Source organism: Rana temporaria, chromosome 3 (genome assembly GCF_905171775.1).
Source record: "Rana temporaria chromosome 3, aRanTem1.1, whole genome shotgun sequence".
NCBI classification, from domain to species: Eukaryota; Metazoa; Chordata; class Amphibia; order Anura; family Ranidae; genus Rana; species Rana temporaria.
The window spans coordinates 87,524,079-87,551,589 of record NC_053491.1 but is presented as its reverse complement, the minus strand read 5'-3'; the positions used below and the strand labels follow the sequence as shown (position 1 = coordinate 87,551,589).

Sequence of the window (27,511 nt, the reverse complement as noted above, 5' to 3'; positions counted from 1 at the left end):
ATTTTTTTAAAACCCCCAAACATTATATATTGTATTAAAGCAGATGCCTAGAGAATAAATTGGTGTGATTTTGCATTTGGCGTGGCGGCGGTTAATGATGGGATGTGGGGTTTCAGTACCTTGCACCTCTGGACCCCTTTACATTACATAGCACTGCACCTCTGGGCCCCTTTACATTACACAGCACCCTGCACCCCTTTACATTACACAGTACCCTGCACCTCTGGACCCCTTTACATTACATAGCACTGCACCTCTGGGCCCCTTTACATTACACAGCACCCTGCACCTCTGGGCTCCTTTACATTACACAGCACCCTGCACCTCTGGGCCCCTTTACATTACACAGCACCCTGCACCCCTTTACATTACACAGCACCCTGCACCTCTGGGCCCCTTTACATTACACAGTACCCTGCACCTCTGGACCCTTTACATTACACAGCACCCTGTACCCCTTTACATTACACAGCACCTCTGGACCCCTTTACATTACACAGCACCCTGGACCCCTTTACATTACACAGCACCTTGCACCTCTGGACCCTTTTACATTACAAAGCACCCTGCACCTCTGGACCTCTTTACATTACATAGCATCGCACCTCTGGACCCCTTTACATTACACAGCCCCCCACAGTTTGTTGCACAGACACCCCCCTAAGGCCCCATACACACGGGAGGATTTAGCGAGGATTTCAGCAGATTTTAATGCGATGGAGTGTACTCACCATCGCATTGAAATCCGCGCCGAAATCCTCTGGCGATGACGTGTCGCGCCGTCGCCGCGATTATGACGCGGCGACGTGCGCGACGCTGTCATATAAGGAATTCCACGCATTGCGTCGAATCATTACGACGCATGCGGGGGATCCCTTCGGACGGATGGATCCGGTGAGTCTATACAGACCAGCCGATCCATCCGTTGGGATGGATTCCAGCAGATGGATTTGTTTGGCATGTCAGCAAATATTCGATCTGCTGGAATCCATCCCAGGGGAGAAATAAACGCGGAAACAGATCCGCTGGAGTGTACACACCATAGGATCTATCCGCTGAAACCCATCTGCTGGGATTTTTCAGCGGATGGATTCTATGGTGTGTACGGGGCCTAACAGTTCTGGACCCCCAGCATGTGTTTTTTTATTGACATTTTTCTACCACCAGGTGAATGGGTAGGTATGATGTACCCCATACTCATTCACATAGGGTGGGGGGCTGGGATCTGGGGGCCCCCTTATTAAAGGGGGCTCCCAGATTCCGATAAGCCCCCCGCCCACAGACCCCGACAACCAACGGCCAGGGTTGTCGGGAAGGGGCCCTTGTCTCCATCAACATGGGGACAAGGTGCTTTGGGGTGGGGGGGGCCACAGAGCGCCCCCCTGCCCCAAAGCACCCCCCATGTTGAGGGCATGCCGCCTGGTATGGCTCAGAAGGGGGGGGCACTCGCCCATCCCCACCCCCCTTCCCGACCGGCCGGGCTGCATGCTCGGATAAGGGTCTGGTATGGATTTGGGGGTACCCCCACACCGTTTTTTCAGCGTAGGGGGTTCCCCTTTAAATTCATACCAGACCTAAGGGTCTGGTATGCTCCTAGAGGGCAACCCATGCCGTTTTTTTATTTAAAATTTGAAGTGGAGTTCCCCTGTGGGAGGTAGGAGCTTGCCTTAGAACAGGTTCACACTGGGGCGACTTCCTGTAAAGTTGCCTCACTGTGAACGGGTATGCGACTTGGAGGTGACCTCCATTGAAATCAATGGGTACAGGTCGCCTAGAAGTCGGATTGAAGTAGTACAGGAACCTTTTCTGAAGTCGGAGCGACTTCAGTAGTGTACATTAAGACGGCTCCCATTCACTGCTATTCATTTTCTCGACCGCGCGACTTGGGGCGTCTTGAAGTCGGATCCCGGGTCGCCCCAGTGTAAACCAGCTCTTAAGTTTTAGTAAATCAACCTCAGGCTAACATAGAAGTGTGTTTTATTGGCAGAAAAAAAAAAAACGCCAAGCTCTGTGAACTTGAGGCCTTACTATTCTATTGTTAAACCTATGTGAAAACCTAATAAAATGATTGTAAAAAGAAAACATTTCTGCAACTAGGCAAACCAACCTGTGGTGATCAAATAAAAATGTTAAAATGGGAATTAACCATAATTAATAAACATCTCTTTCTAAAAGGTCTCCCCAAGGCTGCGGTGATAAATCAAGGACGTTTGCTGATCAGCTCATCTATAAGTACGCTGTCTGGAATTACATGCAAGGATACGGTGTACATTCCACTGCCTCTCTATCACAGTGCTGGACTTATGATTGGGGTCCGTGGATGCATTCAATATGGTATGTATTCCATTATAGCTATTCAGTACTAAATAATTTTCTCAGAGAAATATAGGACTAAGCCAAATTTAGTCCTGCCCCTCCTTTGTCTTCTAAGACTCTCTATCGGTCAGTAAGGACCAATGGAAAGGCAAAGGAAAGGACTGGAAAGGCAAACTCAACAGTTTGCTTAAAGTGGTTATAAACTCTTACATACACCCACTGAAGTGGTTAGCCTCTGGTGATACACAGAGATTAAACAAATCCTTCTGCATAAGTTGTACCTGTTTATATGCAGCACTCTCTCCTCTACTATCTTCTAAAACACGCAGATCAAAGGTTTTTTCTCAGCTTCAGAAGACAGGGACGGGGATTTGACATCACACAATGCATGAAAGGCAGCTCTGTGTAATCTGAGACCTGAGTGGGAAGAATAAACACACCCCCTTCTATACTCACACACATAGGGAAACAGCTGAGGCTGCCAATTACTGTTCCTGCTGTGTGCTAGGGACTGGAGCTATCTACAGGGATTATCTGGTGTGAAGTTAGACTGTCAGAAGTGATTCATACAGATAGCAGAAAGAGGAGGGATCAGAAAGGAACCACACTAGGTGCTTTGGATCAAGGCAAGAGCACACTTTAGAAGATACTAGACATGTGCACACTGAAATATTTTGTTTCGGAATTTCGTTTTCGCCACGAAAAAAAAAAATGTATATAGTTACTCCCGAAATTCGTTTTTATTTATTTAGTTTTTTGTGAAAAAAAAATGCATTCGTCCGAAAATCCAAATTAATTAAGGTCGAATCTGTCATTGAAGGCTTATGGTGTCTGTCGAATGTTCTAAGAAGATTTGACGGAATCTTTAAAAAAATAAAATAATTAGACGGAGCAACGAAACTAAAGGATATCGTTCCCTTTTGCTCCTTGTGAGCATTCAGAAATCTAATCAGATACCGTTCTATGCTCAATGAACAGGAATATCGGCACGTACTATGAGTGGGAAGGATTGTGCGTAGAAAGAAACAGTTTCTTCTAGCTGAACGCCGAGAAAATGATAAAGAAAATAAACCCAGGCCAGTTACTGTATTTATTGGCATATAACACTCACTTTTTTACCCTGAAAATAGAGGGTAAACTGTGCCTGCGTGTTATACGCAGGGGGCTATGGAAAGTTTTTTTCCTGATACTTCCCTCGTAAAGTTAGGGTGCGTGTTATACGCCTGTGCGTGTTATACGCCGATAAATACGGTAATTATTTTAGGAAATCATTTAAAGCTGAACGAAAAACGTTTGTGACATCGACTCATAATTTAGTCGACTAAATGAATACTATTTTAGTCAACTAAACGACTAAAACAATTAAGATGACTAAAATGGGACTGAAGCCTTGTACACACGCTCGGTTTACTCGGCAAGAACCAGCAAGAAAACTGCTGGCAGAGCTTTCTTGCCGAGTATACCGAGCGCGTACGATGCCGCAATCGTACATTTCCGGTCAAATGTTCCGCCTACAAGCTATAGAAGAATTCTAATGTTGTATGACTAGTAATAATTATATTTGTTAATTATTATTACTAGTCAACCAACATTAGAATTCTTCTATAGCCTATGGGCCGAGCATTTGACCATAAATGTCTGCTTGCTGCGATCGTATGTTATTAGCTACTTCATCGAATCTTCCTGTCTCTCTATGTCGAATCTTTTCTCTAACAAATAACAACAAAAACCTGGGGAATGCCCAGGGAAAAACCAAGCCTACTTACCGACCAGCTTGCAGAGAACCAATTAACCTGTCTAATACTATGCGTTAAAAACAGGGGTCTAGTCCGCACGCATTTGCAAACGCATGCGTGAGCCACAGAGCCGCGCCAAGGCACCCTGCAATATCTGTGGTCCTAACACTAAACAATGAGTGTCCCCACAGTGGAGGCACATACATTTTAATGGATAGATAGGGGCAGGTGGACTGAAGGGGAGCCACCCCTTCTTAAAGGTACAAGAGCACACCAAACACCCAGCATATAGCACGGTGGCTGCAAAGGTGTTGGTGCACTGCTGGACACACTACAAGCACCATAGGTGAAACACAAACATGTCCACCGCCCCCATCTATAGCTGGCTATCGCAGTAAGTAGCATTGGAAGGCTAAAACAGATAACAACAAAAACCTGGGGAATGCCCAGGGAAAAACCAAGCCTACTTACCGACCAGCTAGCAGACAACCAATTAACCTGTCTAATACTATGCGTTAAAAACAGGGGTCTAGTCCGCACGCATTTGCAAACGCATGCGTGAGCCACAGAGCCGCGCCAAGGCACCCTGCAATATCTGTGGTCCTAACACTAAACAATGAGTGTCCCCATAGTGGAGGCACATACATTTTAATGGATAGATAGGGGCAGGTGGACTGAAGGGGAGCCACCCCTTCTTAAAGGTACAAGAGCACACCAAACACCCAGCATATAGCACGAATCTTTTCTCTCTATGTCGAACCTTTTCTCTCTATGTCGAACCTTTTCTCCCTATGTCGAACCTTTTCTCTCTATGTCGAACCTTTTCTCTCTATGTCGAACCTTTTCTCTCTATGTCGAACCTTTTCTCTCTATGTCGACTCAAAAAAAGGGGAAAGGGGAACAAAAAAGCACTCACATTTGCCAACATCCGTAAATATGAATAGAGGAAAATTACTGCTGGGGGGCAGTGATTGGGCGGACTTTAGAGGCAAGACGGGAACAACAGAATTTAGAAAAAAAAATATATTTATTACAAAAAGTACAATTGATATATAAAAAAACATATAGAATATGTAATAGGGTTGAAAATATCCTCTGACGAGAGGATATTTTCAACCCTATTACATATTCTATATTTTCCTCTATTCTCTATGTCGACTCTTCTTCATGTCTCTATCATGTCAAATTTTTTCTCTCTATGTCAAATCTTTTCTCTCTATGTCGACTCTTCTTCATGTCTCTATAATGTCGAATCTTTTCTCTTTATGTAGGATAATATTGGACTAATAGAGTTAAGGTTAGGCACATTCGACCGCAATGAAAACGAAAATAAAACATTTGTTTATGTCGTTTTCTGTGCTTTCGTTATCGTTTGTTAAAACGATAACGAAAATACATGAAATTCGGACGAAAATGCATTCGGACGAAAACAAATGTCTAGAAGATACTGCTTTGTTAATTTTTCAATTTCAGAGGTTTACAACCACTTTAGGGAAAAGGTGGGATTTACATATAATGTTTATTAACTATCGCTCTGGGTCTACAGATTATGCCGACATTGTTATTAACAATTTTTGTTAATTTTCCTTTAAAAAAAACAAAAAATGTATAGCTTGTATAAATATATGAGGGTAGCTATATCTAATAATGCAGCCTCTGCTTACTTTATTGTAGTATTATACATTGAAAGCCTTTTACCACTACATGTAGCACTACCCCCTAAGAGGCCGCTGTATTGTTGGGTCCCCCTATTCACAGGGCCAGTGCTAGACTATTTTGTGCCCTAGGCAAGACCAGCTACTTGTGCCCCCCCCCCAAAAAAAAACAGAATTTCTCTGTGCAGTGTCATTAAATAATAGTACAATACGCCCTACACAATACAGTGCGACAATCTGTCAGTGTTCTTTTTATAATGGTACCTTTTAATTATTTCACTGTGTGCAATTATAAAAAATAAAATAGTGGCGGAAGTGGCCACAGTGGCGGAACACCAGGGTACGATTGCAAGTGTGACCTTTGCAACCCTGGCCGTTTGGTCTGGATTAAGAGCATCATGGGCCTGGTGCTGAGGACTTTGGTGGGCTCTGGATTATGAAGCCCCTTGCCCTGTATGCTACATTAAAATCTTCTCTACAGCCGTGCCTTTATTAACCACCACTTGTGTCTAGGCACTCCTTTCATCACCACCCACTACACCTGGGATCCCTTTCCTCGTTATCTACTGTGCCTGCAGCCTCCCTTGCCTTACCACCTACCATGCCTGTAGCCCCCCTTTATTGCAGAAATACTACAGGAGAGGGTCAGAGACGGCAAAGCGTACTACAGGAGAGTGTCAGACTGCAAAACGTACTACAGAAGAGGGTCGGATACTGCAAAACATACTACAGGAGAGGGTCGGAGACTGCAAAACGTACTACAGGAGAGGGTCGGAGACTGCAAAACATACTACAGGAGAGGGTCAGAGACTGCAAAACATACTACAGGAGAGGGTCAGAGACTGAAAAATGTACTACAGGAGATGGTCAGAGAGTTTACAAGATATAACAAAGTGCCAAAAAAACTAAAAACTTTACTAAGTCAATTCTCAAGCACAGGAGGACAGTAAATGGTTAACAGGTCTGTGAAGCTCCCAGCCTGAACAGTTAATTCAGGCTGAGTTAACAGTTAAAAAGGAAAAGGTCAAACAAAGTATGTATGACTGACATGGGACTCAGACACAAATAGCTATAGAGAATCATCATTCTCCTGTCAGGTGTGCAGTGTAAATAAATACAGAGATAAGAAGCAGTGTGAGAAGAGGGAGGGTAGTCTTCCCTCTGATCACTGTGTTCGGGACACGGGACAAGAGAACTCACTGATGATTAGATTTCTGCAGCCAGAATTGTGACATTTTTGATCTCATACCTTCTTCATGCTCAGGTATGTCAGTCGGATCCCCTCCATCCCGCCCTGCTCTGGCCACTAGCATCTTCTGGTCAAATGTGGCAGGCTGGACAATCTGATTGGCTAAGGAGGTGGTGGGAGGCAGAGCAACTTGTCAGTCACCCGGAAGGGGTGAGTATTGCCTCTATTAGACTAATGATACAACTATTTAAATTGTGCCAACATCCCAGTTAGTATATAACTTGTATGACCCAATAATTTAAAGAGCCAAGGCTGCTTGAGGCCCAGGCAATTCCATAAACATAGGTCAAAAAAGGGGGGGAAAGGAGGGGGAGGGACATTCACGGCACTGATAAGAAACCAGATAAGTGTAAAAAACAAAATTTATATACATAAAACGGTTTACACATTAAAACCATTTAGGAACAGACCCCACAAATCAACATTGGGTATACAACCAATTGTGACAGATAGTTGGAGCCAGAAGGCCTCGACCGGTTTCGCGGCAAAGCCGCTTTTCAGGAGGTTTCTAAAAGATAGTAGTGACATAGAATAAAAAACAAGCACAGAGAGTATATGTATACATAAAAAATCAAAATAAAAAATGATAATAATAAACAGCAATGCACTTTTCTGAGGGAGTGGAACTCACCCAAGCTGGTCAGTCGATTAAGGCACCGGGTCTGGTAAGTTACCCCTGGCGCATGAAGGGGGAATAGCTTAGAACGAGCTCTGATAAAATGAACAAGGTCATAAATTAATTCTAATAAGGATAAATGAACGGTCTATAATAAAGGGCACCAGGTAGTGAAGTGAGGGGGGTGGGGGGGCTTTTGGTGGGGTAAGAAAGGGAGAAGGAAGGTAGAGAGAAGGAAAGGAGGGGCGAAACGGGAACGGGAAAAAAAAGGGGGGGAAGGAGGACATGTGCGGAAAGAGGGGGGGGAAGGGAAAAAGGGAAAGAGGGGAGGGGGGGGGGGAAGGGAAAAGGGACATTGACTTAGGGGAAGGAGAGGGAGGAGGGGAAGATGGAACAGGTGATGGGATAAAGGCAAGCGATGATGGTGAAATAGTAGGGAACAAAGCAAGGAATGGAGGAAGGGGGTGGGGGGGAATTAAGGGAAGACTGGCAGGGGGGGGGGGGGGGGAACCAGGAAGCAGAAAAAAGGGGCGGGGGGAAAGGAAAAAGGGAAGGGGGTGGAGAAGGGAACGGGAAAGAGGAATGGCAGGGGGAAGGGAAGCAATAGTGCAATGGAGGGCAGGGTTGGGGGGAGGAGAAAAGAAAGGAAGAAAGGAGAAGAACAAGAAAGTATTGGGAAAAGGATTGTGAGAAATGGAACAAGAAATGGGAAGGAAGAGGGGGAGGGAAAGGGAAGGAAATAAGGGGAAAGGGTGCAAGGAAAAGGAGGGGGGGGGAATGAGGCATAGGTATGGCGGGGGGACAGGGGTGGATACAGGGGAATTAGGGGAATGGGACAAAGGGGGGAAGGAAGGTAAAGCAAAGTGAGGACAGGGAAGGGGAGGAGAAAACACCCTACTATTTCACCATCATCGCTTGCCTTTATCCCATCACCTGTTCCATCTTCCCCTCCTCCCTCTCCTTCCCCTCAGTCAATGTCCCTTTTCCCTTCCCCCCCCCCTCCCCTCTTTCCCTCCCCCCCTTACCCCCCCCTTTCCGCACATGTCCTCCTCCCCCCCTTTTTTTTTTTTTTCGTTCCCGTTTCGCCCCTCCTTTCCTTCTCTCTACCTTCCTTCTCCCTTTTCTTACCCCATCTAAAACCCCCCCTCCCCCCTCACTTCACTACCTGGTGCCCTTTATTATAGACCGTTCATTTATCCTTATTAGAATTAATTTATGACCTTGTTCATTTTATCAGAGCTCGTTCTAAGCTATTCCCCCTTCATGCGCCAGGGGTAACTTACCAGACCCGGTGCCTTAATCGACTGACCAGCTTGGGTGAGTTCCACTCCCTCAGAAAAGTGCATTGCTGTTTATTATTATCATTTTTTATTTTTATTTTTTATGTATACATATACTCTCTGTGCTTGTTTTTTATTCTATGTCACTACTATCTTTTAGAAACCTCCTGAAGAAGCGGCTTTGCCGCGAAACCGGTCGAGGCCTTCTGGCTCCACCTATCTGTCACAATTGGTTGTATACCCAATGTTGATTTGTGGGGTCTGTTCCCAAATGTTTTTAACGTGTAAACCGTTTTATGTAAATACATTTTGTTTTTTACACTTACCTGGTTTCTTATCAGTGCCGTGAAAGTCCCTCCCCTCTCCTTCCCCCCCTTTTTTGACCTATGTTTATGGAATTGCCTGGGCCTCAAGCAGCCTTGGCTCTTTAAATTATTGGGTCATACAAGTTATAAACTTGTCAGTCACGCCTTCCCACTCAAAAGAGCAGCGTTATTGACTGCCTGTCACACTGGTCTGTCCCTCTCCCTCCCAGCATGTGAAAGCCGATGGAAGGGAGAGGGGTGAAGCCACACACCGCTCTGCAAGGGTACCACCCACCCGCTGCACCAAACTCCTTGCTGTTCAGGTCCCCCTATCAGTGTTCCTGCCCGGAGGAACAAGGAGGAGGAAGAGGTGAGGCAAGGGTTAGCTGCGCCTCTATGTGGTAGTGTGCCCTAGGGGGCTGCCTAGTTCGCCTAGTGGGAGCGCCGGCCCTGCCTATTTAACCCGCATTTTCCAACTTTCACACTTTTAGTAACCAGTCTATGGGCTTGTTCTTGTTGTTTTATTGGAGGGGAAAACAACTTGGAAGGGGGAGAGGGATAATGAGATGCCCAACTTGACTTCGTAGAACAACTTGAGGACAAACTTCCTTCACTATGTACACAAAAATGCAGATCCTGGACTGTACTTCCTCCAGAATATTATCAGTCTCCCATGGATCAGTAGCAAAGTTCCCTCTTCAGGAGCTCTTTGTTCCCTGGGGTGAATAGCAAAGTCCCAAACTGTATGCAGGGGCACTATGTCCCCTTGGTGAAACTCACGAAGCCCCAGCGCTTGAAAATACCAGCCCACTTGGCTGCCTTGAAAAGCGTCCCAAAGCATGGGATTTAGGTTAGCTGTGACACTGTCCCTGTGAAAGCATGGTAGCTGTGACATTGTCCCTGTGAAAGCATGGTGGATATTGCATCTGGCAGCCTTCTTCCTTGTAGAACCTGGAGGTGTAGAGGTACTTACACTGACCCTTGAATCCTGCTGCCTTGGATAAGACTGCTGTTCAGACCTCCTGCTGTCCAGGTCCTCATATGTTAACCAGGGTGTCTCCTCGATGAGACTAAAGGGTAGCACAGATCCCTCTATTCAACTTCTCTCCTGGGGTCCTCTTCCAGGCCTCATGACTTCCAGTCTCAGCAATCCATCTTCCACCTGACAAAAACAACTCCCCCCCGCTGGAGAAGCTCTTTAATATTTATGGGCCTGTCTGACCCCCCTACCAGGACTCCTGCCCGGGGATTGGTCAAAACTTCCATCAGTATTCAGACCCTGCCTCCTTACCTCCACCCACTAGCTTCTAGACATTTACATGGACCTCCAGAACCAAGGGGAGGCGATAGAGACCTGGTCTGCTGAGCCTTCTAGCCTGACCTTAAGATAAACCCAACAAATAAAAATGCCAGCGCACAGGATTATTACATAAATGGCATGCAATAGATGGGGAATACGTCTATAAGGTCCATGACAAGGGAAAGGAGGGATAAAAGTACATGGACAAGTGAATGACACGTCGTAATGATGAATCTTGAATGGAGGACAAAGCTTTTCTCTGGAGTGAAGCCAACTCTGAAGAACACCATGAAGAGAAAACAGAAAAGTGTCTCTAAGTGCAATATTTATTAGTAGAATGGCACACAGTCAAATGAACAGTCACATCAAAGTTTGGAAAGCTAGGCTCACCTAGGGAACAGTCCTCGATGCCTCAGGTCCGAGGGTGTAACCCCCGCAATTACGGTAACCAGAAAGATGCCAGAAAGTCCTTTGGTGTTCCAGGTAAGCTTGATGGAACCAGCTTGAGGCGTGGCACCAGTAGGCGTGTGACGTCACCAGGGTGAGGAGAGAGAACCACAATGCGTTTCAGAGCATGCACAAGGCTCATACGGAGCGTAGGCGCACCTTTCTCAAGTGATACAGAGAAGAAAGGGGGCCAAGTTTAAATGCCAAGGTGCTGTTCACCTGTATACAGTTAAAGCGGAATATATGCAACTTTAATATACAATAAAAAACACAGATCATTGGTACAAAACATCAATGAATATGATTCTAGAAAACATTTAGCTTTAAAAATTGTTAGAAATAAATAACAACCACTATAACCAATTTGTAATAGATCATCAGTGATATATACCTTAAAACCTTGTATATTGGAGATTCTGATAGATATATATTAAAATTTTTGATAATAGTAATAAAATAAAATTATATGTGTACACATATATATCTAATGAGTGAGTATGTCTATGTGACTGACATCTGAGAAGAGCTAACAAATACTTACAATAAGTAGCCTTGTATACATAGTAAAATACCTAGTTACCTAGTTGGAGCGCAGCTGAACCACAGCGTCAGGCATACGTGTATCAAAGTATCGCGAGATTGCGCCCGGACGTTTCGTCCCTCCGACTTCTTCTGAGAGCGCCTCTGGAGAACTTCCTTACCTTCATTTATCTCTTTGAATGTGAATGAGTGATCGGATTTGAATTGTGCTCTGATCACTAGCGCTGCTGTATTTTATTGATAGAGACTTTTGATGATTTTTATCATTATTATTTTTATCACTATTTTACTATGTATACATGTCTTGTTTTATTTTGAGCAGCTGCTTTATCCGTATCCTAGCCATAGGACATAAATAATTTTATTTGCAGAGTTGTAAATACCTATAGCCCCATAAGCGCCGAGAGTGTGAAATTAGGCCTATTTTCCCACAATTTGTTTTGTAATAAGTAGCCTTAATGGAAATAAGAAGTACTGTATATGTAGTAAAGATATTACTATGTGACAAGTATATGTATTTTGATATATCTGATCATCTGAAAATGAAATAAGGACAAAGAATTAGCTGAAAATGACTTACAGGGAATATAGCTATAATATAGTACTCATATTTAGTTCCTTGTTTGGACCATTCGGCACGAGGGGATCGAGAGTGCATATCCAAAAAGTTTCACGTTCACATAATCTGGAGAATTGTGCGGGTTTGAATAGATTTTTAGGTTCTGCTTCAATGATCTGTAAACCTGTGGTAGTCTTATTATGATGTATGATATACGGTATGTTAAAGCTGCATATATTCCGTTAGCTTTAACTGTATCCAGGTGAACAGCAATTTAGTGGCTCTATTTAGCTAATTGGCAGATGACTCTTGCTGTGCAGAGCATTTAAACTTGGCCCCCTTCCTTCTCCGTACAACTTAAGAAATGAGTGTGCATGCTCCGAAACGCATTGGGGTTCTCTCCCCTCCCCTCGGTGATGTCACACACACCTACTGGCGCCGTGCCTCATGCTGCTTGCATCAAGCTTCTCCGAAACAACACAGGACTTGTCCTCGTCTTCCTAGTTACTGTGGGTGTCAAGGTGGTTACATCCTCAGACCGGAGGCGTTTTTGGTTGTAACATGACAAAATGTGGAAAAGTTTAAGGAGTATGAATAATTTTTAAGACACTGTACCATAGAACCAGTCTGTCTGGACAGTATGGTCACCTACTGACTCAGTACCATCCACAGACAGATAACTCTTCATCAAGACAAAGAAGTTAAATCCAACACAATTTTAACTTTTTATAATTAAAGTACAGGAAAAAAAAACATGCAGCCACTGCATCTAAGGACTGATTCATTGCAATGTAATAAATGTATGCTTTTGGTTTAGATACGCTGATAGGATCACCTCTTATAGATAATACATTTCTTGCTTAACCACTTAAGAACCCCTTCACACCGATATACGTCGGCAGAAGGGCACGGCTGGGCACATGCACGTACCTGTACGTTGCCTTTAAGAGCCCAGCTGTGGGTTGCGAGCATGCCGCCAGCGGCGCGCTCGCGACCTGGTCCTGTTCTGTGACTGCGCCCGCGGGACCCGTGGACCCGTTCGCCGCCGGTGTCCCGCGTTTGGGTCACAGAGATGAAGAACGGGGAGAGGTAAGTGTAAACAAACCTTTCCCCGTTCTTCCTAGTGTGGAAGTGTTAGGGAACGACGATCAGTGATGTCACACGCACAGCCACGCCCCCCCCCACACAGTAAGAACACTCACTTAGGGCACACCTAACCCCTACAACGCCCCCTCCTGGTTAACTTCTTCACTGCCAGTGTCATTTTCACAGTAATCAGTACATTTTTATAGCACTTTTCACTGTGAAAATGACAATGGTCCCAAAAATGTGTCAAATGTGTCCACCATAATGTCGTAGTCACAAAAAAAAAATCACTGATCGCCGCTATTACTAGTAAAAAAAAAAAAATATTAATAAAAATGCCATAAAACTATGCCCTATTTTGTAAACGCTATAACTTTTGCGCAAACCAATCAATAAACGCTTATTGCGATTTTTTTTTTTTTTACCAAAAATATGTAGAAGAATACGTATCGGCCTAAACAGAGGGAAAAAAAATGTTATATATTTTTTGGGGATATTTATTATAGCAAAAAGTAAAAAATATTGTTTTTATTTCAAAATTGTCGCTCTATTTTTGTTTATAATGCAAAAAATAAAAACCGCAGAGGTGATCAAATACCACCAAAAGAAAGCTCTATTTGTGGGGAAAAAAGGAGCCAATTTTGTTTGGGAGGCACGTCGCACGACCGCGCAATTGTCCGTTAAAGCGACGCAGTGCCGAATCGCAGAAAGGGGACTGGTCCTTTACCTGCATAATGGACCGGGTCTTAAGTGCCAGTTTACACCAGACGCAGTTCCGTTCCGTTCCGTTCCGAGTGCTTTTTTTCTGCACAAAATGCATGCACAATGTATTCCATGTATTCCAATGGCTCTAGTTGGCTCTAGTTCACACCATGCAGTCAGTTTCCGGTCAGTTTCTGCACCGGAAACTGACTACATGGTGTGAACTAGAGCCATTGGAATACATGGAAAACACTGTTCATGCATTTTTAGTGCACAAAACTGTACGGAACTGCGTCTGGTGTGAACTGGCCCTTACTGATCTTAAACCAGCTCTAGAATTGGCCATCGATATTAGAGGATGGTCGAACGTGTATGCCTGATCCATTACACTTATGATGTCATCTAGGTTAATCTTTTCTCACAATAAGTTCACTTTAAATGCCCAAGCAGAAAAATAAAGGAAGGCGGCTTGCACGTTGCAGTGAAAACTGGTATTGTTTTTTTCTTCCCAAGAGTAATTGTTTGGGGCTGTTGACTCAAAAAAAAAAAAAAAGCATCTGTGTGCCTCTTTAGCTTTTCCTCGGTTTATTTCTTGTACTTCTGTAGCCTGTAACTTGTAAGTGAAGTTTAATGAATGCTTTTTTTTCTAAATCAGGAGCCACCTGTGTAATAAGGAATAAATTCTCAGCAAGCCAGTTCTGGGATGACTGCAGGAAATACAATGTCACTGCCATCCAGTATATTGGAGAAATTCTGCGATACTTATGCAACACTCCAAAGGTATTAACAAAACTCTAAACTGTGAAATAAAAATGTTAACTAAAAGGGGTAGATCCACGTACCTCGGCGCATTAATACGCTGGGCGCAGCGTATCTAAGATACACTACGCCGCCGCAACTTATTTTTTTTTCCAATCCTGAAAGAATTTGTGCCGTAAGTTACGGCGGCGTAGTGTATCTTTGGCGGCGTAATGGCGCGGAATTCAAATGGATGTAATGGGGGCATGTTTTATGTTATTACGTCGTGACCCAACGTAAACAACGTTTTTTTTTTAATGGGCATGCGCCGTCCGTGGGGGTATCCCAGAGAGCCAATGCTCACGATGGTGACGTCATTCTACGCAAATCCCTATTTGCGAACGACTTACGCAAACAACGTAAAAAAATTCAAAATTGTACGCGGGAACGCCGGCCATACTAAACATTGAGTACGCCACATAACAGCAGTTTTAATTATACGCCGGAAAAATCCAAACGCAAACGACGTAAAAAAATGCGCCGGCCGGACATACGTTTGTGGATCGCCGTAACTAGCTAATTTACATACTCGACATGGAATTCAACGGAAACGCCCACTTAGCGGCCGCCGAAAAATTGCATCTAAGATCCGACGGCGTACTAAGACGTACGCCTGTCGGATCGATCCCAGGTGCCGTTGTATCTTGTTTTGTAGATACAAAACAAAGATACGCCTTGGGACATTTAAAATTACGCCAGCATATCAATAGATACGCCGGCGTAATTCTTTCGTGGATCTGCCCCAAAGAGTTTAGCCACACCAGTGAAATTGTGTTCCTTGGATCAATAAAAATGATGCTTCAGTGTAATAAGGTGTTAGGATAGGTTTCCAATTCCGCCACTAGGTGGCACCCTCCGCTAAGCTATAAATATATATATACAGCAGGTAAAATAAGTAATTGAACACGTCACTATTTTTTTTAGGTAAATCTATTTCTAAAGGTGCTATTGACATGACATTTTCACCACGTTGGTAAGTGTCGGCTCACACTACAGCGACATGAAAGTCGGCACGACTTTATGAGGCAACTTCAAGTCGCCACCAGGACAGGCGACTTTGGCTGTGGCCAATCAAACAATAATCAGCTCTTTTGGAGGGAGGGGTTTGCCTGAGAAAACGATTTTCTTTTCCTGTAAAGTTGCTTCAGTTAAGACACTGATCCGACTTTGGAGACAACTTCCATTGAAATCAATGGGGTAGATTCAGAGAGAAGATATGACGGCGTATCTCCAGATACGCCGTCGTATCTCTGAGTGTGCGGGGTCGTATCTATGCGCCTGATTCATAGAATCAGTTACGCATTGATTTCCCCAAGACTCGACCGGCGTAAGTGTCTTACACCGTCGTATCTTAGGCTGCATGTTTACGCTGGCCGCTAGGGGTCGCTTCCGTATATTTAGGCGAGGAATATGCAAATGAGCTAGATACGCCAATTCAGAAACGTACGTCCGGCCGGCGCATTTTTTTACGTCGTTTACGTTAGGCTTTTTTCGGCGTATAGTTACCCCTGCTATATGAGGCGTATCCTATGTTAAGTATGGCCGTCGTTCCCGCGTCGAGTTTTGAAAATTTGACGTTGTTTGCGTAAGTCGTTCGCGAATAGGGCTGGACGTAATTTACGTTCACGTCGAAAGCAATGACGATTTGCGACGGAATTTCGAGCATGCGCACTGGGAGTTTTTCACGAACGGCGCATGCGCCGTTCGTAAAAAACGTCAAATACCTGGGGTCACAGTTAATATACATAAAACACGCCCACATCATCCACATTTGAATTAGGCGAGCTTACACAGATACGTTACGCCGCCGTAACTAAGGGCGCAAGTTGTTTCTGAATACAGAACTTGCGCCCTAAATTACGCTGGGCGGATAGATAGACCATTCTATCTGAATCTAGCCCAATGGGTACAAGTCGCCTTGAAGTAGTACAGGAACCTTTTCTGAAGTCGGAGCGACTTCAGTAGTGTACATTAAGACGGCTCTCATTTACTTCCATGTAATTTGTCATGTCGCGCGAGTTGGGGCGACACAAGTCGCCCCCCAGGTTGCGGTAGTGTGAACCGGCTCTTACAACCCATGCAATCCACACATAAGAAACCAAAACAAATATGTTCAGAAATTAAGTTATGTGTAATAAAATGGAACGACACAGGGAAAAAGTATTGAACACATAAATAAAGCTAAAAATCTATCAGTAATTGGAAAGCATTTCTGCCCCTTGTCAGTGCAAATTAATCAGCTGGTTCAGTTTAAACTTATGGCCTATAAAAAGGTGTCACACAAGAAACATCACAAGGTGGGTAAACTCAAAGAGGTCTCTCAAGACCTTCACAATCTTACTGTTGCAAAACATACTGATGTTCCAGTGAGCACTGTTGGGGCCATAATCCAAAAGTGGAAAGAACATCAATTTCACCATAAACCGGTCAACAACCAGGTGCTCCTCCAAGAGCCAAGGGCCACTTGTGGAGAGCTTCAGAAAGACCTGGAATTATAAGCTACAATTGTTTCAAAGAAAATAAAAAGGTATTGCACTTAATGGCCATGGCCTATATGCACGCTCACCATGCAAGACTTCATTGCTGTAGAAAAAGCATGTTGAAACTCATTTAAAGTTTGCTGCACAACATTTAGGCAAGCCTGTGAAATACTGGGAGAATATAGGGCCTGATCCACAAAAGGGATACGCCGGCGTATCTACTGATACGCCGTCGTATCCCTGTTTCTATCTATGGAACTGATCCACATAATCAGTTTCTCATAGATAGGCAGAAGATCCGACATGTGTAAGGGACTTACACTGTCGGATCTTAGGATGCAGTACCGCAGCCGCTGCTAGGGGCATTTCTCGTCGAAATCCAGCGTCGGGTATGCAAATTAGCACTTACGGAGATCCACGAAGCTTTTACGCTTCGTTTTTTCTCTGTAAGTATTAGTTTGCCGTCGCAAAATTAGGGCTGCTTTTACAAAGTGTAAAGTTAGTACACCATGTAAAAGTAGACCCTTCTTTCCTGCAACGCTGTCAAATTTTTTTTTTTAATTATTTTTTTTCCCGCCGCATCTCTTTTTTTTCCCGACGCAACTTTTTTGACCCGGCGCGATTCACAAAACTCGGCGTAACGTAATTTCGCGCAATGCACGTCAGGAAAATAACGTCGGGAGCATGTGCAGTACGTCCGGCGCGGGAGCGCGCCTAATTTAAATGGGACTCGCCCCATTAGATTAGGAACGCCTTGCGCCGGACGGATTTAAGTTACACCGCTCAAAATTTCTAGGTAAGTGCTTTGTGGATCGGGCACTTAGGTAGAGATTTTGCGGCGGTGTAACTTAAACGGGAAAAATTAAGTTACGCTGGCTTTTTGTGGATCAGGCCCATAGTCTGGTTAGATGAGACCAAAATTGAACTCTTTGGATGCCATAATACACCCCATGTTTGGAGGTCAAATGGCACTGCACATCACCCCAAAAACACCCCCTTACCAACAGTGAAGTTTGTAGGTGGGAACATCATGGTGTGGAGCCGTTTTTCAGCATACAGCACTGGCAAACTTCATATCACTGAAGGAAGGATGAGTGGAAAAATGTAGTAAGACATTATTGTTAAAAATTTGCTGCCATCTACCAGGATGATAAAGATGAAACGAGGGAGGACATATCATTAAGACAATGATTCCAAACACAAAGCTAGGGAAACTTTCAATTGGTTTTTAAAAAAATAAAAAAATAAAGCTGCTAGAATGGCCCAGCCAATTACTTGACTTGGATCCAATAGAAAATCTATGGAAAAAACTAAAGATCAGAGTTCATAGAAGAGCCTTACGGAACCTTAAGATTTAAAGACTGTTTGTGTGAAATGATGGGCCAAAATCTCACCTGAGCAATGCATGAGACTAGTTTCTCCATACAGGAGGCATCTTAAAGCTGTCGCTACCAACAAAGGATTTTGTACGAAGTATTAAATACATTTCAGGTAGCGTGTTCAATACCATTTTATTAACATACAGTAACTTAAAGGGGTTGTAAAGGGAAAAAAAATATTCCCTAAATAGCTTCCTTTACCTCAGTGCAGTCCTCCTTCACTTACCTCATCCTTCAATTTTGCTTTTAAAATGTCCTTATTTCTTCTGAGAAATCCTCACTTCCTGTTCTTCTGTCTGTAACTCAACACCGTAATGTGAGGCTTTCTCCCTGGTGTGGAGAAAGCCTCTTGAGGGGGCGAGCAGGAGTGTCAGGACACTCTCTACTTTGCAGATAGAGAAAGGAGCTGTGTGTTAGTAGGGGTCCTGACACTCCTCCTCGCCCCCTCCCCCTCAAGAGGCTTTCTCCACACCAGGAAGAAAGCCTCGCATTACGGTGTTGAGTTACAGACAGAAGAACAGGAAGTGAGCATTTCTCAGAAGAAATAAGGACATTTAAAAGCAAAATTGAAGGATGAGGTAAGTGAAGGAGGACTGCACTAAGGTAAAGTAAGCTATTTAGGGAATTTTTTTTCCCTTTACAACCCCTTTAAGGTAAAGGAAGCTATTTAGGGAAAACAATGTTTTCCTTTACAACCCCTTTAATTTATGAACTTTGTTTTGGTTTCTTTTCATGTATGGATTGCGTGGGTTGTTGTTAATAGCACCTTTAGAAATATATTTACCTAGAAAAATGGTGGTATGTTCAATACTTTGTTTACCCGCTGTGTATATACATTTTATATACTCATAGTACTCATACGTTTACATACCCTGGCAGAATTTATGATTTCTTGGACATTTTTCAGAGAATATGAATGATAATACAAAAACACTTTTCACTCATGGTTAGTGTTTAGCTGAAGCCATTTATTATCAATAAACTGTGTTTACTCTTTTTAAATCATAATGGCAACAGAAACTACCCTGATCAAAAGTTTACATACCCTGGTGATTTTGGCCTGATAACATGCACACAAGTTGACACAAAGGTGTTTGAATGGCGATTAAAAGATAACCCCCCTCCCCTGTGATCTGTTTGCTTGTAATTAGTGTGAGTATAAAAGATCAATGAGTTTCTGGACTCCTGACAGACCCTTGCATCTTTCATCCAGTGCTGCACTGACGTTTCTAGATTCTGAATAATGGGGAAAGCAAAAGAATTGTCAAAGGATCTGCAGGGAAAAGGTAGTTGAACTGTATAAAACAGGAAAGGCATATACAAAGATATCCAAGGAATTGAGAATGCCAACCAGCAGTGTTCAAACTCTAATCAAGAAGTGGAAAACAAGGTGTTCTGTTGAAACCAAACCACGGTCGGGTAGACCAACTAAAATTTCAGCTGCCAGGAAAATTGTTTGGGATGCAAAGATAAACCCACAAATACAGGTAAAATACAGGACTCTCTGAAAACATGTGGTGTGGCTGTTTCTAGATGCACAATAAGGAGGCATTTGAAGAAAGATTGGCTGCATGGTAGTGTTGCCAGAAGAAAGACATTACTACACAAATGCCACAAAGTATCCTGCTTACAATATGCCAAACATCACAGAGACAAGCCTCAAACCTTCTGGCACAAAGTCATTTGGAGTGATGAGACCAAAATTTTGCTTTTTGGCCACAACTATAAACACTTCATTTGGAGTCCTCTCCAAATTAAGCATTTAGAGTTGTGGCCAAAAAGCAAAACTTCCTACACCATTCCTACTGTGAAACATGGAGGTGGATCGTTGATGTTTTGGGGATGTGTGAGCTACAATGGCACAGGAAATTTGGTCAAAATTGTTGGCAGTGTGTTATCAAAAAATACTGGAGGAACATTTGCATTGATCAGCCAGGAAACTGCGAATGGGACGTACTTGGACATTCCAACATGACAATGATCCAAAACACAAGGCCAAGTCGACCTGTCATTGGCTACAGCAGAATAAAGTGAAGGTTCTGGAGTGGCCATCTCAGTCTCCTGACCTCAATATCATTGAGCCAAATGATTTGGGGAGATCTCAAAAAGTGCAGTTCATGCAAGACATCCCAAGAAATTACAGGAACTGGAGGCTTTTTGCCAATAGGAATTGGCAAATTTACCATTTGAGAAGATAAAGAGTCTCATCCACAAATACCACACAAGACTTCAAGCTGTCTTCAAAGGGGGCAATAAATACATTTTCATCAGGGTCATTTGGATAATTTCTGTTGCCATTATGATTTAAAAAGAGTAAACACAGTTGATTGATTGGCTTCAGACAAACACTAACCATGAGTGAAAGAATATATATATGTATGTGTGTGTGTGTATATATATATATATATATATATATATATATATATATATATATATAACACAGTACAGACCAAAAGTTTGGACACACCTTCTCATTCAAAGAATTTTCTTTATTTTCATGACTATGAAAATTGTAGATTCACACTGAAGGCATCAAAACTATGAATTAACACATGTGGAATTATACATAACAAAAAAGTGTGAAACAACTGAAAATATACTTAAAATATATTTCATATTCTAGGTTCTTCAAGTAGCCACCTTTTGCTTTGATTACTGCTTGGCACACTCTTGGCATTCTCTTGATGAGCTTCAAGAGGTAGTCACCTGGCGCAGCACCCCATCACTCTCCTTCTTGGTCAAATAGCCCTTTCACAGCCTGGAGGTGTGTTTGGGGTCATTGTCCTGTTTAAAAATAAATGATGGTCCAACTAAACGCAAACCGGATGGAATAGCATGCCGCTGCAATATGCTGTGGTAGCCATGCTGGTTCAGTATGCCTTCAATTTTGAATAAATCCCCATCAGTGTCACCCACCAGCAAAGCACCCCCACACCATCACACCTCCTCCTCAATGCTTCACGGTGGGAACCAGGCATGTAGAGTCCATCCGTTCACCTTTTTTGTGTCGCACAAAGACACGGGGGTTGGAACCAAAGATCTCAAGTTTGGACTCATCAGACCAAAGCACAGATTTCCACTGGTCTAATGTCCATTCCTTGTGTTCTTTAGCCCAAACAAGTGTCTTCTGCTTGTTGCCTTTCTTTAGCAGTGGTTTCCTAGCAGATATTCTACCATGAAGGCCTGATTCACACAGTCTCCTCTTACCAGTTCTAGAGATGTGTCTGCTGCAAAAGGTGGCTACTTTGAAGAACCTAGAATATGAAATATATTTTCAGTTGTTTCACACTTTTTTGTTATGTATAATTCCACATGTGTTCATTCATAGTTTTGATGCCTTCAGTGTGAATCTACAATTTTCATAGTCATAAAAATAAAGAAAACTCTTTGAATGAGAAGGTGTGTCCAAACTTTTGGTCTGTACTGTATATATAATTACCATAAGTATTGGGATGCCTGCCTTTACACGCACATGACTTTTAATGGCATCCCAGTCTTAGTCCGTAGGGTTCAATATTGAGTTGGCCCATCCTTTGTTTGCAGTTATAACAGTTTCAACTCTTCTGGGAACGCTGGAGGTCCCATTATCCCTAGTTAGACTTGGTAATGGGGACAGGATGCAGGTTGCCAGTAATGAAGCAGTACTGACAGAAGAAAAATAAGGCTTAGGACAGTAAATAGTTGTTTCTTATTATGGGTGGCCGATTCCTGAGCTGGTGCCCAACTTAGCTGGGAGGGGAAGCAAGGTGAAGAATTGTATACAGATGCACATGGACTGGTAAGACCTTCATAGAGCATTGCCCACACTAACAAATCTATAGGCAGGAGGCATGTTAGTGAGACCCAGTAATGTAATCGATAACCAACATCTTCTCGGCCCTGCCTAAATTAGTACTTTGATAAAAGTTAGAATCGGTAACTGTTAAACATACTTATGTTAGTAATGTGTTGTCAGCTCATATTACAACTTTGTGCATTCAAGGATTTGAGTAACGGCAGTGCTTTCAAAAATGCCATCCTACAAAATAAAATTTAACACTTAGCTCGGAATCAGAAATATGTCCAGAGAACCTATAACCACCTTCTCTTCCCAACCTCTACTAAAAAAAATATAGCTCTGGTCGGCTTAGTTTCAAGGTACCCTTCCCTTTTTCCTTTTGTAACAGCCTTCATGTCTTTTCTTCCTTTAATATCAACAAATCGTCAGATTTCACGACAACTCCCTAAAGAAAAAAACATGTAAAAATGAATATACCCACCCAGAAAGAACCATTTCTTTTGAAGTAAACTAGTATGTTTTTTAGAAAGACAACGACAAGGATCACTGCGTCCGAATTGCTGTGGGAAATGGTGTCAGGGCCGATGTCTGGAAAGAGTTTATCGATCGTTTTGGTCCCATCAAAATGTATGAATTCTACGCAGCAACAGAGGGCAACAGTTTCTTTTTCAACTACACAGGGAAAATAGGAGCAACTGGAAGAAGCAATCGCTTCTTGAAGGTGAGAAAGAGAAAACATTTTCTAGGTACCCCTCCCAGTCAACCTCAGCATTTCTAATCTGATTAATACCCTAGAAAGATAGGAACATAATCAACCCTGCAATGTATTTTATACCTATCTTGCTACTTTAAGCCAGTGTTTCTCAGCTCAAGCCCTCAATCACCTACCAACAGATTATGTTTTTTGATATTTCCTTAACATGAACCTGTGTTTTTTTTTTTAACCGTTTTAGTACCAGCCTGTATTATTTATTACTAGGTAGTTTTTTTTTTCATCGCTGTAATAGATTGACAATTACTCATGCAACACTGTACAAAATTAGTTTAATATTTTTTGAGACAGATCTTTCTTTTGGTGGGATTTAATAACTGTTTTTATTTTTTACTGTAAAAAAAGACCAATATTTTTGAACAAAAAAAAAAAAAATAGCACGGATCTCTGTCTTCCCATAGTACAAGCACCTCACACAGAGTATACAAGTACAAGTAAGGCGCAGTTAACCCCTTGATTGCCCCTGAAGTTAACCCCTTCCCTGCCAGCAAATACTGCAGCTGCTGACTTTTAATATTAGGACACTTACCTGTCCTAGAGTCCAGCGCTGTCCGCAGCAGAGGACGAGCGATCGCTCGTCACTCTGCTGCCCCCCGCCATCCACTGTGAGGGAACCAGGAAGTGAAGCACTCCGGCTTCACTGCCTGGTTCCCTATAGCGCATTCACGAGTCGCGCTGCGCCCACCGATTGGCTCCCGCTATGTGCTGTGAGCCGAGTGTTCCCAGCACACAACGGGGGGCGACGGGATGTTATGCAAAACCCGTCTTTTGCCCGTGAATGCTGGGCCGGAAGTGGGTACAAATACCTGTCTTTAGACAGGTATCTGCACCCCCCTCCCCCTGAAAGGTGTCAAATGTGACACCGGAGGGGAGGAGGGTTCCGATCAGCGCGAGTTCCACTTTAGGCCCCTTTCACATTGAGGTGTTTTTCATGCGGTACAGCGCTAAAAATAGCGCTGCTATACCGCATGAAAAAAACCTGCCCTGTAGTGTTCAATGTGAAAGCCCGAAGGCTTTCACACTGAAGCGGTGCGCTAGCAGGAGCGCTCCAAAAGTCCTGCTAGCCGCATCTTTACTGCGGTATAGGAGCGGTGTGTTCACCGCTCCTATACCGCGCCTTCCCATTGAAATCAATGGGAAACCGCGGTAATACCGCGGTATTAACCCTTTTTCGGCCGCTAGCGGGGGTTAAAACCTCACCGCTAGCGCCCGAATATCGCGGTAAATACGACAGTATAGCGGCGCTACAAATAGCGCGGCTATACTGTCACCGCGGCTCTATCCCCAATGTGAAAGCAGCCTAAGGGTGGAGCTCCACTTTAACAGAGATAAGATACAGATTGTTTTCAAACACATCCTGTTCCTCTAGAGAAATGACTCTCCATATCGGTCAATTCAACTTTGGCCGTTAAAAAGAAATTTGAGTCATCACAGTAGTTCTTAATAATAAGTAATAGCATACATTAACATTAATTTTGGGTACAGTTTCCTGAATTGGCACATTAGTTAATTTCCAGTTGCAGCTTGGGCTATTGTTGACAGCAATAACTGTGGAGCAAATTTTGCAGCCATTCCAACTCTAATGCCTCGTACACACGACTGGCCTTCCCGACAAGAAAACCGCCACGTTTGCCCCCTGGTCGGGAAAACCGGCCGCGTGCACGCTCCACAGCAGCCCCCCCAACAGGAAAACTGCGAGCAAAAAAATGAGAGCTTGTTCTTTTTTTTCCCGCCGTGATTCTCAAAGTTTTTTTGCTCTGCAGCCCTCCTATGGGAAACACCGCAGTGGAGCACACACACGGCCAGCCCCCCCGACCAAAGCTGTCATGGCTGCCTTCTCGTCAGGAAAACCGGCCGTGTGTACACGGGGAAAAGCAACCGAGCAGGTTCTCGGTTTTTCCCGGCAGACTTTTCTGTTTAAATTTGTTTTTATTCAATTTTTTAAAGCACAGATATAATTTACATTTCATTGCCAATAAGCGTACAAAAAGATTCACATTTAAAATGAATTTAACATTTCATACACATAAATAACAACAATAACAACTACATAAATAACAACAACAATATGGGTCAATCCTGCATCCTCCTGATCTTTCTCTCTCTTCTGCCTCTGCCCTCCCCCCCCCCCCCCCCCCCCCCCAAAGGAGGCGGGCAAAAAAAAAAAGGGGGGGGGAGTTCCTTCCCCCTTCCCTACCCTTCCCCCTCTCAACAACCTCCAACCCCTAACCACCTATTTAAGTGCTAAGTGCCCAATTCCCATTTCTTGTCCTTTAGTGACTGTGCCCTCCATTTTATTTTATTATGAGGGGACGAGAGTAACACTCTTACCCCATTACCTATATGCCTCTCTCAAAGGACAAAAAAAAAAGGGAGAGGGGGGGGGGTAGAAGGGAAAAACCCCGCTACTCACCCATACTATATTATTTAACGTGCGTCGTGTACTTCTCATCCTTTAATTAACTCCTGTGACTTCTCTAAGTTTAATTTAAAGTGAGGGAAAAAAAATGAGGGGGGGGGGGGGGTAAGAGGGGAAAACCCCCATACCCACCCATACTATATTATTTAAGGTGCAACGTGCATATTTATCCCATCTCTTATCCCAATTCATGTGACTACTATAAATTTCTATCTTTAAGGGGGGAGAGGGGGGGGGGGAGAAAAAAAAACCCACACACCTTCCGGAGAGGGGGGGGGGATTGGTGTGGAGAGGAGAGAACCACTACTCCTACCTTAAACCAAACAAACCAATGTTACCTAGATACTGCCTTCCCTACTCATATAGCCTGCATAGACCATAGACTGTCTAAACTCCGCCCAGGCCCCCCAGGTTCCAATATCTCCACTGTTTAGTTCCTTATGTTGGTGCGTTACCTCTTCCATAATTCTTATCCTTTCTACCTCCCTCAACCATTCTTGTATCAAAGGGGCTTGTTTGTCCCTCCACCTTTTCGGAATCAATGTCTTTGCTGCGTTTAATAGAATTGGGATAATTGCTGTTTTATATTTCTTCCTGGGGATAGCCATGGCTTGCAACAGACATTGCCAAGGGTCCAAGCCAATCTCAGTTCCACTGATCTCCTTAATTAACTCTAATATTTGCACCCAATATACCTGAATCTTCGGGCATTGCCACCAAATTTGGGCATGAGTTCCCACCTCCCCACACTCCCTCCAACATAGAGGTGGCACCTGGGGATTTATCTTGTGTAATTTTGTTGGGACATAATACCACTTAATTAATCATTTGAATTTCATTTATTTTATCCGTGTTTCCACAGATGTAGAGTGAACATAGTCTAAGGGGCAGATCCAAATCCGCTGTAATTCATATGCTTGGTGACCCGAAAGGGGTCAGACACATGAATAAGGGGCAGCCACAGATAGATTCATGCTTAGCATGAATCTATCCATTATGCATATAGGGGGTGGAGAGGATGGGTGGGAGGCGCCCCTAATGGACAGAGAATAAAACATATTGGGCCAGATCCACATAGCGAGTACGCCGGCGTATCTACTTCTACGCCGGCTTACTTTCAAATTTCCCGCGTCGTATCTTTAGTTTGAATCCTCAAACCAAGATACGACGGCTTCTGGGTTCGATCCGACAGGCGTACGGCTTTGTACGCCTTCGGATCGTAGGTGCAATACTTCGGCGCCCGCTGGGTGGAGTTCGCGCCGTTTTCCGCGGCGGGTATGCAAATTAGCTTTTTCTGACGATCCACGAACGTACGCGCGGCCGTCGCATTCTCTTACGTCGTCTCTAGTCAGGTTTTTCCGGCGTATAGTTAAAGCTGCTATTTTGCGGCGTATAGATAGACTTGCCATGTTAAGTATGGCCGTCGTTCCCGCGTCGAAATTTGAATTTCTTTTTTTTGCGTAAGTCGTCCGTGAATAGGGATGGAAGCAAGTCACGTCTAAGTTAAAAACGTCATTAGGGATGGAAGCAAGTCACGTCGTTGCGACGTCATTTCGTGCAAAGCACGGCGGGAAATTTCGAAACGGAGCATGCACAGTTCAATCGGCGCGGGGACGCGCTTCATTTAAATGAATCACGCCCCCTAATCGCCGATTTGAATTCCGCCGCCAGAAATACACTACGCCACCGTAACTTATGGCGCAAAATCTTCCTGGATTCGACTTAAAGCCAGGTAAGATACGGCGATGTACGTATCTCTGATACGCTGCGCCTATCCATTTATATGTGGATCTGGCCCCAAGCTGCTATTTTGCGGCGTATAGATAGACTTGCCATGTTAAGTATGGCCGTCGTTCCCACGTCGAAATTTGAAAAAAAAAAAATAATTTGCGCCTATCCATTTCTATGTGGATCTGGCCCATTGTTTTTTTTGTTTTTTTTTTCAAAATTGGCAGTCTTTTTTTGTTTATGGCGTAAAAAATAAAAACCGCAGAGGTGATCAAATACCACCAAAAAAAAGCCCTATTTGTGGGGGGAAAAAATTACACAAATTTGGGTACAGCTTCTCACAACTATGCAATTGTCAGTTAAAGT

The 27,511-nt window shown here is 43.6% G+C and overlaps 1 protein-coding gene across 1 annotated transcript in view; it reads left to right on the top strand.

Annotated features, from left to right (window-relative positions):
• Positions 1 to 27,511, top strand: part of LOC120931438 (very long-chain acyl-CoA synthetase-like) — a 92,622-nt gene that overhangs the window by 21,136 nt on the left and 43,975 nt on the right. Inside the window, exons 3-5 of the mRNA XM_040342869.1 lie at positions 2,176 to 2,334; positions 14,447 to 14,571; positions 22,753 to 22,947. Coding sequence (XP_040198803.1) covers positions 2,176 to 2,334; positions 14,447 to 14,571; positions 22,753 to 22,947 — 479 coding nt within the window. The remainder of the gene's footprint in view (positions 1 to 2,175; positions 2,335 to 14,446; positions 14,572 to 22,752; positions 22,948 to 27,511) is intronic.